The 16,707-nt window shown below is 36.0% G+C and overlaps 1 protein-coding gene across 1 annotated transcript; it reads right to left on the bottom strand.

Moving 5' to 3' along the window:
• Positions 1-2,258: 2,258 nt before the first annotated feature.
• Positions 2,259-16,604, bottom strand: LOC134711089 (rhomboid-related protein 4-like). The gene is made up of 9 exons (XM_063571523.1): positions 16,454-16,604; positions 14,407-14,932; positions 13,540-13,689; positions 12,167-12,247; positions 11,627-11,755; positions 10,277-11,035; positions 7,497-7,550; positions 3,653-3,787; positions 2,259-2,357 (listed from the first exon to the last, which is right to left on the bottom strand). The coding sequence occupies exons 2-9, from the start codon at positions 14,864-14,866 to the stop codon at positions 2,290-2,292; spliced, it is 1,836 nt and encodes a 611-aa protein (XP_063427593.1). The 5' UTR covers positions 14,867-14,932; positions 16,454-16,604; the 3' UTR covers positions 2,259-2,289.
• Positions 16,605-16,707: the final 103 nt, after the last annotated feature.

Here is a 16,707-nt window from a genome sequence, read left to right as displayed (position 1 = left end):
TGCTTTTTTTTTTTTTTTTTTTTTTTGAAAGATAATGATTTGACAAGTTTATGATCAAGTACCGGTACACATTTTCTTTTTAACTTTTAGGATAGTATGTTTTGCCTAGCAATACTTTCAGAATGCTTGTTGATGATACCCAACATGGAGACCTTTTTGTAAGTTGATTCTTAAACAACACTTTATATTCCTTAATTTTCGTTTTAATCCATTGGATTATCATGTATCTTGGGGGAAAGAATAATTTCCAAATGTCCTTCCTCTCATTTGGACTTATGCCAGTACTGCTAAATACACATGTCACTTCCTGTTTGATATGAGCCATGGCTTGGTGTTGAAGTTTGTACTCTGACTTATGATGGTTTACTTTTACACATTGTGACTTGGATGAAGGGTTGTCATTGGCAGTCATACCACATCTTCTAATATCTATATATAGGTTGTGTTCTGAAAGCCTTCACCGCCAAGATATCTAAATCTCTGCCCAACACATGTGCACCTTACAATCATACCAATTATCAAATTTATTAAGCCAAATGATTACTGCATCTGATAAACAAACCAAATTATGAAAACTGAACAATTAAAATGAGGCCAAGATCAGATGAACCCTGCCAGACGTTGACCATGCAATCATTTTATTCACCAAATGTAATAGACCTAATAGTATCTGAAGTAAAGACATAAGCATGAGATTAAGGTCAGACAGTTATGTACACCTTACAATCATTTCATATACCAAATGTAGTAGCCCTATTTCTTTAAGAATTTGAGAAATAGACCAAACTTCAAACCCTTACAGTAACATTGTTCAATGATGAAAAGATGGTCAGATGGAACACCATACAATCAAACCATATACAATTTCTTACAGCATCTGAGAAACACAGCAACCCACGCAAATAAATGATGAGTATTTTACACAACAAAAAAAACATGGTTTCAAGCAGTCACTAAACCAGACAACATATACAAACTCTAACACAATAGCTTAAATTGAAATGATTTTGATGACACAAACTTGCAAGTTCTCATGAATTGAACATGCTACTCAGAGACAATAATCTAAAGACTGGAAATCTCAATATGATTTAGAGTTATATATTAAATCTGATTTATGATTCCACTTTTGTGGCAGCTAATATTTTATATTTCATACTGGTAAAAGTGTTTCAAAGTTATTGCTTTACAGTTGATATGGGATAATTGCATGGATGCATTGTTGTGTTACAATCCGCCATGAAATGCAGTACACAAGTACTGGTAAGCTTATTTACTTTTTGATAAACATTGTGACTTTGCTGAATACAATGTACTATTATTTTAGCCAACAAGAAAATGGAAAATTTATACTAATACATGTATAACAAGTGAAACTGCGAGCTACTGCTCACTGAAGATACCCCCGCCGCAAGTGGATAATATTAATAGTGTAAAAATATGCAAGTGTTCGGTAAACAGGAAGGTTGTCGAGTGATGAATCTGAAAACGCATCACACGGTATAGCTGACTTATATAAATCCTGAAACCAAATTTCAGAAATCCTTGTATTGTAGTTCCTGAGAAAAATGTGACGAAAATTTTCAACTTGGCTATCATGTGTAAAATCATACAAGTGTTCGGTAAACAGGAAGTTGTCGAGTGATCAATCTGAAAACGCATCACACGTTATAGGTGACTTAGATAAACCCTGAAACCAAATTTCAGAAATCCTTGTATTGTAGTTCCTGAGAAAAATGTGACGAAAATTTTCAACTTGGCTATCATGTGTAAAATCATACAAGTGTTCGGTAAATAGGAAGTTGTCAAGTGATCAATCTGAAAACGCATCACACGGTATAGCTGACTTAGATAAACCCTGAAACCAAATTTCAGAAATCCTTGTATTGTAGTTCCTGAGAAAAATGTGACGAAAGTTTCATGGGACGGACTGACTGACGGACAGACGGACTGATGGACGGTACGACTGACGGACGGACAGACAGAGGTAAAACAGTATACCCCCCCTTTTTTAAAGCGGGGGTATAATAAAACATAATGTACATAATATCATTTAAGTAGTTTTAGAGCAGACTACCATTAAATCCTAGTTTATGGTGGCAATTCTGTAAATGCATTGCACTTACAGTTTTATATATTTGCCCCAGGTCAATGCTAGTGACTTTGACTATTAACCATGATAATGATGGCAGACTACCAACCTCAAATGAAGCTACATGTTATTACTTCTTGACAAAGAAAATATTATTATGACACAGTTTTATAACAAACAATAATTTTATTAAAATGTCACTGAAATCTATCCTGTCTTCTTTGTCGTAAATCATCCAAGTCAGGGTACAGTTTGTTGGTGTTCCCTGTAAAATATAAATTTTTTGATATACAAACATCAGCCTTAATTGATTCACAATCTTCATAGGTGAAAATCATCTTTGAACCATCAAACTTTTAAAGGTCTGAAAAAAATCATCTGATTTTAAAATAAAACACCTTGTCAAAATGTAAAATTACAATTATCTACAAATTAACTACAATGAATGTGTCTAGGGGAGATAATCCAGTATATAAATTATTGCACTAGAAAGTTTATTTTATAACATAGATTATTTTTCTTTTAAATGAAAAGGGTTGTACTTATTAAAAGTGTTTATCAAAGATAAACAGCTAAGAATTTGTGAGAAACCAATAAATTTGAATTTAAACTATTTTTTAACATTTTTCAAAGATTTTTTTAAACTTTAACCAATTTATATCATTTTACATGTATTATGCATTCTTTTTCTTCCAGTTAAGTGGCCACAATCAACTGTCTGATTATTCTGCCACTGTGTTGTACATGAAGTCCATAGAGAATTGTAAAATATACAATTTTGGGAAAGTTAAAATTCTATATACAGGTGCTCCTTAAAAACAAATGTTTTTGTCTATTTTGAAAGCATTGGTTAAATAAACACAGCTTTATATACATAACATGCCTAAGTAAATATTTTTAAGCGCTCTAAACTCAAGTATAATACCAGTCAATTTCTCACTTAAAGTTTTAAAATAAAAAATAAAATAATTTGAAATATATCTCTCAATAGACCACTTTTGAGTTCATCCATCACCAGAAAAAACTTGTCAATTATATGCTCCTTTGTGATGTCATTTACCAGATAGAGGGGCTCGCCTGAATCCCTGCCCTATAAACGTTCATCAAGCGTCTTAGTGATAGTCATTGTGCAGGATAAACTAGATATAAACTTTGTTCAGTAGGTACTTAATCACAATTCCCTAATGACAGTGGTGCAGATCGTCAATTATGAGAATTTAATTTGCCGAATAATTCGTACAATATAGTGTTATAGTTTTTCAACCACTCGCTCAACACTGAAACGGAAGTCACAACGCACCTAAACGCATGAGTAACGTTCACTAAAGCAAAAGTTTTTGATGGAAATGCATCGAAAGTTGTCTATTATCAGCAACTTTTAGGAGGCAAGAACATTAATGTAACACCAACACAACAAAACAATCCAAATACCCTAAAAGACATATAAAAGTTTAAATATGATCAGTATGATTTTGTTGTATTTTACAATGGTTATAATGCTGATGAAAATCCCATTAGATAGGATACATTATATATCAATAAAATAATAATAAAACTAACTTCTGCTTTCTTCGTCTCTTAAGCTCTCTTCCCTAGCTCTTTGAACTTGTTCCTCTTCACTCAGTCCTGCCGTATAATTGTTAGATCTGGGTTCCTGTTGACTGGTACTACGAGTGGTGTAACCTCTGTTAGATTCTGAAACACACAAATCATGGTAATACTTAGAAATCAAAAAAAGTTCAAGAAAGTGAAATCAATAAAAATTCATGTCAGAAGACTAGTGAATAGTCAATAAATTTAAAAGAGACTTGAAATATCTGCCATAATGATCTTAACTTGGCAGAGGAACAGTTCATAGTCACTAAAGTAAAATGTATCACTACAGTAATGTACAGTGTATGAGTCAGGAGGCATTGCAAGAAGGGGCCAAAGAAATATCAAACCAATTACCGTAACAAAAGGGAAAAAAATTGTTTCTATTGTAGCATACAACAGTACAGCTCACCCGGTCAAACAGAAAAATCAACATCTATTGTTGTTCACACCAGATCCACCTGATTTCAATTCAGTCGGGTACAACTGATCTAAGACTAAGAATGATATATTGACTTTGTATTTGGCCATTACATGTAGGCTGTAGCACTTTTGTTGACTCCTTGACATATTTTTTCCTTCAACCTGTGCCAGGGTTACACATGTACAAGTTACTGAAAAATCCTGCTTCTAGAACAGATTTGCAAATCAGGTTCTACTATATATATATGACATTGTTTTACCTTTAAAAGATTACTTATTCTAACCTTTTTATCTGCCTGCATTTTAAAATTTTACTTTCTTCAATCGAAAAAACATATGGCAGTACTTAATTGGATTAATCTTTTCACTTCACTACTATGATGTTCATTGGTAATGCTTACCGATATATGAAATTATCTGATATTCAGACCAAATAAATACCTGTATAACCTGTTCTGTAGCCTGTTGACTGTCTCTGATATGTGTAGACTGGGGCTTTAATAAATACCTGCATAACCTGTTCTGTAGCCTGCTGACTGTCTCTGATATGTGTAGGCTGGGGCTTTAATAAATACCTGTATAACCTGTTCTGTAGCCTGTTGACTGTCTCTGATATGTGTAGGCTGGAGCTTTAATAAATACCTGTATAACCTGTTCTGTAGCCTGTTGACTGTCTCTGATATGTGTAGGCTGGGGCTTTAATAAATACCTGTATAACCTGTTCTGTAGCCTGTTGACTGTCTCTGATATGTGTAGGCTGGAGCTTTAATAAATACCTGTATAACCTGTTCTGTAGCCTGTTGACTGTCTCTGATATGTGTAGGCTGGAGCTTTAATAAATACCTGCATAACCTGTTCTGTAGCCTGCTGACTGTCACTGATATGTGTAGACTGGGGCTTTAATAAATACCTGTATAACCTGTTCTGTAGCCTGTTGACTGTCTCTGATATGTGTAGACTGGGGCTTTAATAAATACCTGCATAACCTGTTCTGTAGCCTGCTGACTGTCTCTGATATGTGTAGGCTGGGGCTTTAATAAATACCTGTATAACCTGTTCTGTAGCCTGTTGACTGTCTCTGATATGTGTAGACTGGGGCTTTAATAAATACCTGCATAACCTGTTCTGTAGCCTGCTGACTGTCTCTGATATGTGTAGGCTGGGGCTTTAATAAATACCTGTATAACCTGTTCTGTAGCCTGTTGACTGTCTCTGATATGTGTAGGCTGGAGCTTTAATAAATACCTGTATAACCTGTTCTGTAGCCTGTAGACTGTCTCTGATATGTGTAGGCTGGGGCTTTAATAAATACCTGCATAACCTGTTCTGTAGCCTGTTGACTGTCTCTGATATGTGTAGGCTGGAGCTTTAATAAATACCTGCATAACCTGTTCTGTAGCCTGCTGACTGTCTCTGATATGTGTAGGCTGGGGCTTTAATAAATACCTGTATAACCTGTTCTGTAGCCTGTTGACTGTCTCTGATATGTGTAGGCTGGAGCTTTAATAAATACCTGCATAAACTGTTCTGTAGCCTGTAGACTGTCTCTGATATGTGTAGACTGGGGCTTTAATAAATACCTGCATAACCTGTTCTGTAGCCTGTTGACTGTCTCTGATATGTGTAGACTGGGGCTTTAATAAATACCTGCATAACCTGTTCTGTAGCCTGCTGACTGTCTCTGATATGTGTAGGCTGGGGCTTTAATAAATACCTGTATAACCTGTTCTGTAGCCTGTTGACTGTCTCTGATATGTGTAGGCTGGGGCTTTAATAAATACCTGCATAAACTGTTCTGTAGCCTGTAGACTGTCTCTGATATGTGTAGACTGGGGCTTTAATAAATACCTGCATAACCTGTTCTGTAGCCTGTAGACTGTCTCTGATATGTGTAGGCTGGCGCTTTAATAAATACCTGTATAACCTGTTCTGTAGCCTGTTGACTGTCTCTGATATGTGTAGACTGGGGCTTTAATATATACCTGCATAAACTGTTCTGTAGCCTGTTGACTGTCTCTGATATGTGTAGACTGGGGCTTTAATAAATACCTGCATAACCTGTTCTGTAGCCTGTTGACTGTCTCTGATATTTGAGGCTGGAGCTTTAATAAATACCTGCATAAACTGTTCTGTAGCCTGTTGACTGTCTCTGATATGTGTAGGCTGGGGCTTTAATAAATACCTGTATGACCTGTTCTGTAGCCTGTTGACTGTCTCTGATATGTGTAGACTGGGGCTTTAATAAATACATGCATAACCTGTTCTGTAGCCTGTTGACTGTCTCTGATATGTGTAGACTGGGGCTTTAATAAATACCTGTATAACCTGTTCTGTAGCCTGTTGACTGTCTCTGATATGTGTAGGCTGGAGCTTTAATAAATACCTGTATAACCTGTTCTGTAGCCTGTTGACTGTCTCTGATATGTGTAGACTAGGGCTTTAATAAATACCTGCATAACCTGTTCTGTAGCCTGTTGACTGTCTCTGATATGTGTAGGCTGGGGCTTTAATAAATACCTGTATAACCTGTTCTGTAGCCTGTTGACTGTCTCTGATATGTGTAGGCTGGAGCTTTAATAAATACCTGTATAACCTGTTCTGTAGCCTGTAGACTGTCTCTGATATGTGTAGACTGGGGCTTTAATAAATACCTGCATAACCTGTTCTGTAGCCTGTTGACTGTCTCTGATATGTGTAGGCTGGGGCTTTAATAAATACCTGCATAACCTGTTCTGTAGCCTGCTGACTGTCTCTGATATGTGTAGACTGGGGCTTTAATAAATACCTGTATAACCTGTTCTGTAGCCTGTTGACTGTCTCTGATATGTGTAGGCTGGGGCTTTAATAAATACCTGTATAACCTGTTCTGTAGCCTGTAGACTGTCTCTGATATGTGTAGGCTGGGGCTTTAATAAATACCTGTATAACCTGTTCTGTAGCCTGTTGACTGTCTCTGATATGTGTAGGCTGGGGCTTTAATAAATACCTGTATAACCTGTTCTGTAGCCTGTTGACTGTCTCTGATATGTGTAGGCTGGGGCTTTAATAAATACCTGTATAACCTGTTCTGTAGCCTGTTGACTGTCTCTGATATGTGTAGACTAGGGCTTTAATAAATACCTGCATAACCTGTTCTGTAGCCTGTTGACTGTCTTTGATATGTGTAGGCTGGGGCTTTAATAAATACCTGTATAACCTGTTCTGTAGCCTGTTGACTGTCTCTGATATGTGTAGACTGGGGCTTTAATAAATACCTGTATAACCTGTTCTGTAGCCTGTTGACTGTCTCTGATATGTGTAGGCTGGGGCTTTAATAAATACCTGTATAACCTGTTCTGTAGCCTGTTGACTGTCTCTGATATGTGTAGGCTGGGGCTTTAATAAATACCTGCATAACCTGTTCTGTAGCCTGTTGACTGTCTCTGATATGTGTAGGCTGGAGCTTTAATAAATACCTGCATAACCTGTTCTGTAGCCTGTTGACTGTCTCTGATATGTGTAGACTGGGGCTTTAATAAATACCTGTATAACCTGTTCTGTAGCCTGTTGACTGTCTCTGATATGTGTAGGCTGGGGCTTTAATAAATACCTGCATAACCTGTTCTGTAGCCTGTTGACTGTCTCTGATATGTGTAGGCTGGAGCTTTAATAAATACCTGCATAACCTGTTCTGTAGCCTGTTGACTGTCTCTGATATGTGTAGGCTGGGGCTTTAATAAATACCTGCATAAACTGTTCTGTAGCCTGTTGACTGTCTCTGATATGTGTAGGCTGGAGCTTTAATAAATACCTGCATAACCTGTTCTGTAGCCTGTTGACTGTCTCTGATATGTGTAGGCTGGGGCTTTAATAAATACCTGTATAACCTGTTCTGTAGCCTGCTGACTGTCTCTGATATGTGTAGGCTGGAGCTTTAATAAATACCTGTATAACCTGTTCTGTAGCCTGTAGACTGTCTCTGATATGTGTAGACTGGAGCTTTAATAAATACATGCATAACCTGTTCTGTAGCCTGTTGACTGTCTCTGATATGTGTAGACTGGGGCTTTAATAAATACCTGTATAACCTGTTCTGTAGCCTGTTGACTGTCTCTGATATGTGTAGGCTGGGGCTTTAATAAATACCTGTATAACCTGTTCTGTAGCCTGTTGACTGTCTCTGATATGTGTAGGCTGGGGCTTTAATAAATACCTGCATAACCTGTTCTGTAGCCTGTTGACTGTCTCTGATATGTGTAGACTGGGGCTTTAATAAATACCTGCATAACCTGTTCTGTAGCCTGTTGACTGTCTCTGATATGTGTAGGCTGGGGCTTTAATAAATACCTGCATAACCTGTTCTGTAGCCTGTTGACTGTCTCTGATATGTGTAGGCTGGAGCTTTAATAAATACCTGTATAACCTGTTCTGTAGCCTGTTGACTGTCTCTGATATGTGTAGGCTGGGGCTTTAATAAATACATGCATAACCTGTTCTGTAGCCTGTTGACTGTCTCTGATATGTGTAGGCTGGGGCTTTAATAAATACCTGCATAAACTGTTCTGTAGCCTGTTGACTGTCTCTGATATGTGTAGGCTGGAGCTTTAATAAATACCTGCATAACCTGTTCTGTAGCCTGTAGACTGTCTCTGATATGTGTAGGCTGGGGCTTTAATAAATACCTGCATAACCTGTTCTGTAGCATGTTGACTGTCTCTGATATGTGTAGACTGGGGCTTTAATAAAAACCTGTATAACCTGTTCTGTAGCCTGTTGACTGTCTCTGATATGTGTAGGCTGGGGCTTTAATAAATACCTGCATAACCTGTTCTGTAGCCTGTTGACTGTCTCTGATATGTGTAGGCTGGGGCTTTAATAAATACCTGCATAACCTGTTCTGTAGCCTGTTGACTGTCTCTGATATGTGTAGACTGGGGCTTTAATAAATACCTGCATAACCTGTTCTGTAGCCTGTTGACTGTCTCTGATATGTGTAGGCTGGAGCTTTAATAAATACCTGTATAACCTGTTCTGTAGCCTGTTGACTGTCTCTGATATGTGTAGGCTGGGGCTTTAATAAATACATGCATAACCTGTTCTGTAGCCTGTTGACTGTCTCTGATATGTGTAGGCTGGGGCTTTAATAAATACCTGCATAAACTGTTCTGTAGCCTGTTGACTGTCTCTGATATGTGTAGGCTGGAGCTTTAATAAATACCTGCATAACCTGTTCTGTAGCCTGTAGACTGTCTCTGATATGTGTAGGCTGGGGCTTTAATAAATACCTGCATAACCTGTTCTGTAGCCTGTTGACTGTCTCTGATATGTGTAGGCTGGGGCTTTAATAAATACCTGTATAACCTGTTCTGTAGCCTGTTGACTGTCTCTGATATGTGTAGGCTGGGGCTTTAATAAATACCTGCATAACCTGTTCTGTAGCCTGTTGACTGTCTCTGATATGTGTAGACTGGGGCTTTAATAAATACCTGCATAACCTGTTCTGTAGCCTGTTGACTGTCTCTGATATGTGTAGACTGGGGCTTTAATAAATACCTGTATAACCTGTTCTGTAGCCTGTTGACTGTCTCTGATATGTGTAGGCTGGAGCTTTAATAAATACCTGTATAACCTGTTCTGTAGCCTGTTGACTGTCTCTGATATGTGTAGGCTGGGGCTTTAATAAATACCTGTATAACCTGTTCTGTAGCCTGTTGACTGTCTCTGATATGTGTAGGCTGGGGCTTTAATAAATACCTGCATAACCTGTTCTGTAGCCTGTTGACTGTCTCTGATATGTGTAGGCTGGAGCTTAAATAAAAATAAAAAGATTATATTTATTATCAGATTGTTACTTACATCATTAACAAAAGTCACATAATTATCTCTTAAAGGTATTAATAGATATTTACATTTACTTCAGACACTAATATAACATGTGGTTCTTTCATTACAGGAAAGATATGTCTAAAATTCATGATGGATGAAATCTAAATAAAATTCTTTTAAAATAGCACCTTGAAGCTTACATACAAGATATTATAACTTACTACTTTATACAGCTTGTAAATATTAAACATGACAAAAAATTGTCATCAAACAATCTTTATTCTAACGTATCATAACTATCCGTTGATATAGAACTGTGTACAGGTAACTGACCAAATATCCTATCCAAATGGCCTAACCTACCTGGAGCAATAAGACTGTCCATCAATGGTTTTAGTGGACCTTTTATGTATAGTAAACCTACTAATATCCCAGCCAAATGACCTAACCTACCTGGAGCTATAAGACTGTCCATCAATGGTTTTAGTGGACCTTTTATGTATAGTAAACCTACTAATATCCCAGCCAAATGGCCTAACCTACCTGGAGCAATAAGACTGTCCATCAATGGTTTTAGTGGACCTTTTATGTATAGTAAACCTACTAATATCCCAGCCAAATGGCCTAACCTACCTGGAGCAATAAGACTGTCCATCAATGGTTTTAGTGGACCTTTTATGTATAGTAAACCTACTAATATCCCAGCCAAATGTCCTAACCTACCTGGAGCTATAAGACTGTCCATCAATGGTTTTAGTGGACCTTTTATGTATAGTAAACCTACTAATATCCCAGCCAAATGTCCTAACCTACCTGGAGCTATAAGACTGTCCATCAATGGTTTTAGTGGACCTTTTATGTATAGTAAACCTACTAATATCCCAGCCAAATGGCCTAACCTACCTGGAGCAATAAGACTGTCCATCAATGGTTTTAGTGGACCTTTTATGTATAGTAAACCTACTAATATCCTATCCAAATGGCCTAACCTACCTGGAGCAATAAGACTGTCCATCAATGGTTTTAGTGGACCTTTTATGTATAGTAAACCTACTAATATCCTATCCAAATGTCCTAACCTACCTGGAGCTATAAGACTGTCCATCAATGGTTTTAGTGGACCTTTTATGTATAGTAAACCTACTAATATCCTACCCAAATGTTCTTACCTACCTGGAGCAATAAGACTGTCCATCAATGGTTTTAGTGGACCTTTTATGTATAGTAAACCTACTAATATCCCAGCCAAATGTCCTAACCTACCTGGAGCTATAAGACTGTCCATCAATGGTTTTAGTGTACCTTTTATGTATAGTAAACCTACTAATATCCTATCCAAATGTCCTAACCTACCTGGAGCAATAAGACTGTCCATCAATGGTTTTAGTGGACCTTTTATGTATAGTAAACCTACTAATATCCCAGCCAAATGGCCTAACCTACCTGGAGCAATAAGACTGTCCATCAATGGTTTTAGTGGACCTTTTATGTATAGTAAACCTACTAATATCCCAGCCAAATGGCCTAACCTACCTGGAGCAATAAGACTGTCCATCAATGGTTTTAGTGGACCTTTTATGTATAGTAAACCTACTAATATCCCAGCCAAATGTTCTTACCTACCTGGAGCTATAAGACTGTCCATCAATGGTTTTAGTGGACCTTTTATGTATAGTAAACCTATTAATATCCTATCCAAATGGCCTAACCTACCTGGAGCAATAAGACTGTCCATCAATGGTTTTAGTGGACCTTTTATGTATAGTAAACCTACTAATATCCCAGCCAAATGTCCTAACCTACCTGGAGCTATAAGACTGTCCATCAATGGTTTTAGTGGACCTTTTATGTATAGTAAACCTACTAATATCCTATCCAAATGTCCTAACCTACCTGGAGCTATAAGACTGTCCATCAATGGTTTTAGTGGACCTTTTATGTATAGTAAACCTACTAATATCCCAGCCAAATGGCCTAACCTACCTGGAGCTATAAGACTGTCCATCAATGGTTTTAGTGGACCTTTTATGTATAGTAAACCTACTAATATCCTATCCAAATGTCCTAACCTACCTGGAGCTATAAGACTGTCCATCAATGGTTTTAGTGGACCTTTTATGTATAGTAAACCTACTAATATCCCAGCCAAATGTCCTAACCTACCTGGAGCAATAAGACTGTCCATCAATGGTTTTAGTGGACCTTTTATGTATAGTAAACCTACTAATATCCCAGCCAAATGTCCTTACCTACCTGGAGCAATAAGACTGTCCATCAATGGTTTTAGTGGACCTTTTATGTATAGTAAACCTACTAATATCCCAGCCAAATGACCTGAAAGGTAAAAAACAGAAAATTTAATATCACAATACAAATGTACATGTACCTGCTCATTAGATTTCTAAAAACAAGAATGTGTCCATAGTACATGAATGCCACAATCACACTATCATTTTCTATGTTCAGTGGACCCTGAAATTGGTGTAAAAACTGCAATTTGGCATTAAAATTGGACAGATCTTATAATAAGGAACATGTGTAATAGGTTTCAATTTGATAGGACTTCCAATTTCATCAAAAACTACCACGACCAAAAACTTTGACCTGAAGTGGGGCAGACTGACAGATGGACAGACAAGATTATACCATAATAAGTCCTGTAAACAGGTGTATAAAAATGCTTTCAAGGCTAGATGAAAACTGCCAAACTGACATATACCGGTACATCTTCCAAATATTCTACCCCAAAAAATAAAGTTAACCTACTGCTTATACTCTCTTACCCTATGTGCCATCAGGCATAGCAAGGACTAAATAATATTAGTACTGCTAATAGAATTTGAGAAATAGACCTAAACATGCAACTTGAACCTTGATTTATACTGATCCATAAAATGATGTCTGATGGAAATTTAGACCTTGCAATTTGAAACACAAAAATTAAGAACAACTGACATAACACTGACAGAAACATTGTCATCTAAAAACAAAGTATAGAGACTACTGGTCTTCCACCCTATGAAATAAAAAGCTTAATACAAATAGTGTACAGCATGTCCCCATGTCTGACATTCTGTGACTTTAACCACAGATGAGACAATCTATAGGAATAATTAAATATTTCTTTGTGACCTTAATATTTACATGTCAGCAGATGAAAAAGAGGAATCAATCTTTAAATGGTATCATGGTCAACTACTGTACAATTTGGAAATGAGGTAACTTCCATGAGTTTATAAATAAACAAAACCTGCATTGCTTTCTGCAATTGATTCATGGCACATGTACAAAATGTATACTACAGCAGAAATGATCATTCCCTTAAATCATGAATAAAAAGGAAACTTTGATAAAATATTCCTTGTACAAAGAGTGTTATCATATTTCATACTATAAACAAACTGGAATGGCAGCACAGCAGATTAGAAAAATGCTTACAAGCTAGAACTCAAAACTATCAAGTTGAAAAAGGTAAGCTAGAAACTAGAAATCAAACAATATATCTACAGAAAAATCAAATATAATTGCTTCCAATTTTCAGAGTACTTGAAAAAGGGATTGTTAAAATTTTAACCATGTGCTCTTTTTTTAGTGATGTTTTTGTGGAAAGGTGTGTAATATCTTACCTGTAAATGAAACATGGGGTGTAATAAGTTGTATTATAACAAGCTCTGCCCAGAAAGCTATCTTGCTTGGTACAGGTATAAAACCTAAGATGTACTGAGTTCCTGCTGGACTATAGTGACTCACTAACACCTTCAATGCAAATATCACACCTAAAATATAACAAAAGGCTTTGAATAAGTATCATAAGTAAATGTACAAAGAACATCTTTATATAAGAAATTGCAAGCCCTATCTCTTACCAAGAATATTTTCCTCCCCTCCTTATTTAGAATATAATTATCCTGACTCTAGTTGGGTCTGGTTGCTGAAATCCTGATCTTAAATGGTCCCTTTGATGCTGAGTTCAATATAATTGATAAGAGATACATCAAAGGAATCCTGGGATTCCAAGAAAGCTGAAACTAGGATAAATGCGAATGTTTTTGTTGAGAATTATAAGGATCAAACATTTTTTTAGAAGTTAATAATATGATTTTTTTTATTGAGAAATGTGAAATCTGGATGTCAAATTGTGCAAGTTAGATTGAGTAAAAATATCAATTTGATTTTTTTTGGTTTAATCCTAATAGTTTACCAGTAAGGGTTTGCCATAATTAGAACTGAAGAATAAAACATATATTAGATTTTAGTAAACTCTCACGTCTGTTTCTGATAAGAAATATAGGATTGTTTATTTCTTACATTTGTCGGATACATTTTTAAAAATTCCAATGTAAAAAGGTTAAATGAAATAAATTCCTACAAAGATGGTGTGTTGAGCTTCTTACAATCAAATGCATTAATTTAATTTAGCTGCTCATTATTTTTTATTTGAGTTTTGACGGCATATAGCTATGAATCATTTTAATATTTTACGATAAAGTTACCTGAAAATCCTACTGCACATACAAGATCATATGATGAATCATCAAGTACTCTCTCCAGAGCGATGTTAAGTCCAAGATAAGTCAGACTAGTTAATACTGTAAATACTGCAAGTAAGTACAAAAAATACACACTTTTAAATTTACGCTCCAGTACTCTCCCTTTGTAAAGGAATGATGCCATGTTGTAATATAAATGAATGTCATTGGAATGGTACAATGCTGCTAATATCAACCTTCGCCATTCTTTACGATATAAAACATGATAAACACTAAGACAAACTTTGCCTGCATTGGGGAACCATTTCATCAGATCACCAAATTGTAAAAAGATGGCTGATTGTAGTACAACTGCTGCCAGTGTCACGGGAGGAATGTTATCTACACCAATGTTCATCATCTGTGCTCCGAGGAGTAAAACACCAAGTCCTCTCCCGCCAGATCGTCCTCCTAGATAAGGCATTCTGATATTGTCTATTCACTTCTCTTCTCTCCCCAATTAATGGTTATTTGTAACTGTCCTGATTCACTACAATAATAAATTTACAATAAATAACAAATATAAATTTAACATTACTAGTATAAAATGTGCTTTATATATTTAAAACATGGATCTGCCAAAAGAAAATATAACATGTATAACTTAGAAATAAAGTAAATATTTACAGAAGCACATGAATCAAGTTTATACTAAAAAATAAAACAGTTTATTGGTTTAACTTAATTTGGTGTACATGTTGTACAAACTTTTAGAGTAATTTTTAGATTAACATTATGGATACAAAGCTGCTGTTGTCCTAATTGGATTTTGCATCTTTTCAAGGTGTGGCCAATACATTCTATAGAGATCATGGCATTATGGATGTCACATCCTGCATCAGTTTCAAACGCTTTGTAAGGACGCCTACAGGTGCAGGAGTTTTTCACTACATTGAAGACCCATTAGTGGCCTTCGGCTGTAGTCAGCTCTATGGTTGGGTTGTTGTCGCTTTGACACTTTCCCCATTTCCTTTCTCAATTTTATTTTATACATGTACTTGTATCGATCATTATTATCTTCTTCTTTTGTTACAGAAAACCATCAATGTACTAATGTTTACTTACCAGTGCATGCCTGGTTATTAATGATTTAAAAATAAATTGATAAGAAGAATTTATTATCAAATGTTATTATCAAAACATTGTATGTAAACAATGACACGGGTTATGTTCTTCTCATATATGTTATGATGGTATGATACTAAACCCCTAACAGGAAGGATTGTGCCTGATGTTCATATGATGAAATCATAATCTTTCAGTCAGTTTAATTGGAGTCTGTAGCTGGCATGTCAGTTAATCTCTAGTAGTCAGTTGTTATTTATGTATTATTGTCATTTTGTTTATTTTCTTTGGTTACATCTTTTAAAATCAGACTCTGATTTCTCTTGAACTGAATTTTAATGTGTGTATTGTTATGCGTTTACTTTTCTACATTGGTTACAGGTATAGGGGGAGGGTTGAGATCTCACAAACATGTTTAACCCCGCCGAATTTTTGCGCCTGTCCCAAGTCAGGAGCCTCTGGCCTTTGTTAGTCTTGTATTATTTTAATTTTAGTTTCTTGTGTACAATTTGGAAATTAGTATGGCGTTCATTATCACTGGACTAGTATATATTTGTTTAGGGGCCAGCTGAAGGAAGCCTCTGGGTGCGGGGATTTCTCGCTACATTGAAGACCTGTTGGTGACCTTCTGCTGTTGTTTTTTATTTGGTCGGATTGTTGTCTCTTTGACACATTCCCCATTTCCATTCTCAATTTTAACTTTATATAAATTTTATTAAACTAATTTTTTTAGGGGGATCTGTACAGAAATATGTCCCTGAGTGTTTAAGTACATATAACCTCAAAAAAGCATTTAAAGTAACTCTAGGAGATAGTTGTCAATCTATTAAAGTACATGTATTGTTATATGATTTTACACTCATGCAGTCTCAGTATAGATCAGTATATACATCTCTTTATTTTTAAAAATAATAATGTATACATTACATCTAAATCTGCACTTTACCTTTCTTTCAATCTTGTTGACTTCATATATGATGTAACACTCTCTCATTCTTCACAGTTGACATTTAACACAAAATGCAATATTTTTATGATATCATAGCTTACAAAGGCAGCCATATTAGAATGCCTCAGCCAATCAATGTTAAGAGCAACGTGTACTTTCGGTTTGTTTAACAACAAAAATGTTACTGACTTTTGGGGTTGAAAAATCTTATAAAACAACTTTTTATTTTTCTCTATCTGAAGATACATGAT

Source organism: Mytilus trossulus, chromosome 3 (genome assembly GCF_036588685.1).
Source record: "Mytilus trossulus isolate FHL-02 chromosome 3, PNRI_Mtr1.1.1.hap1, whole genome shotgun sequence".
Taxonomy (NCBI): domain Eukaryota; kingdom Metazoa; phylum Mollusca; class Bivalvia; order Mytilida; family Mytilidae; genus Mytilus; species Mytilus trossulus.
Note: the sequence above shows the minus strand (reverse complement) of the source record. Positions and strands in the feature narration are given on the sequence as shown.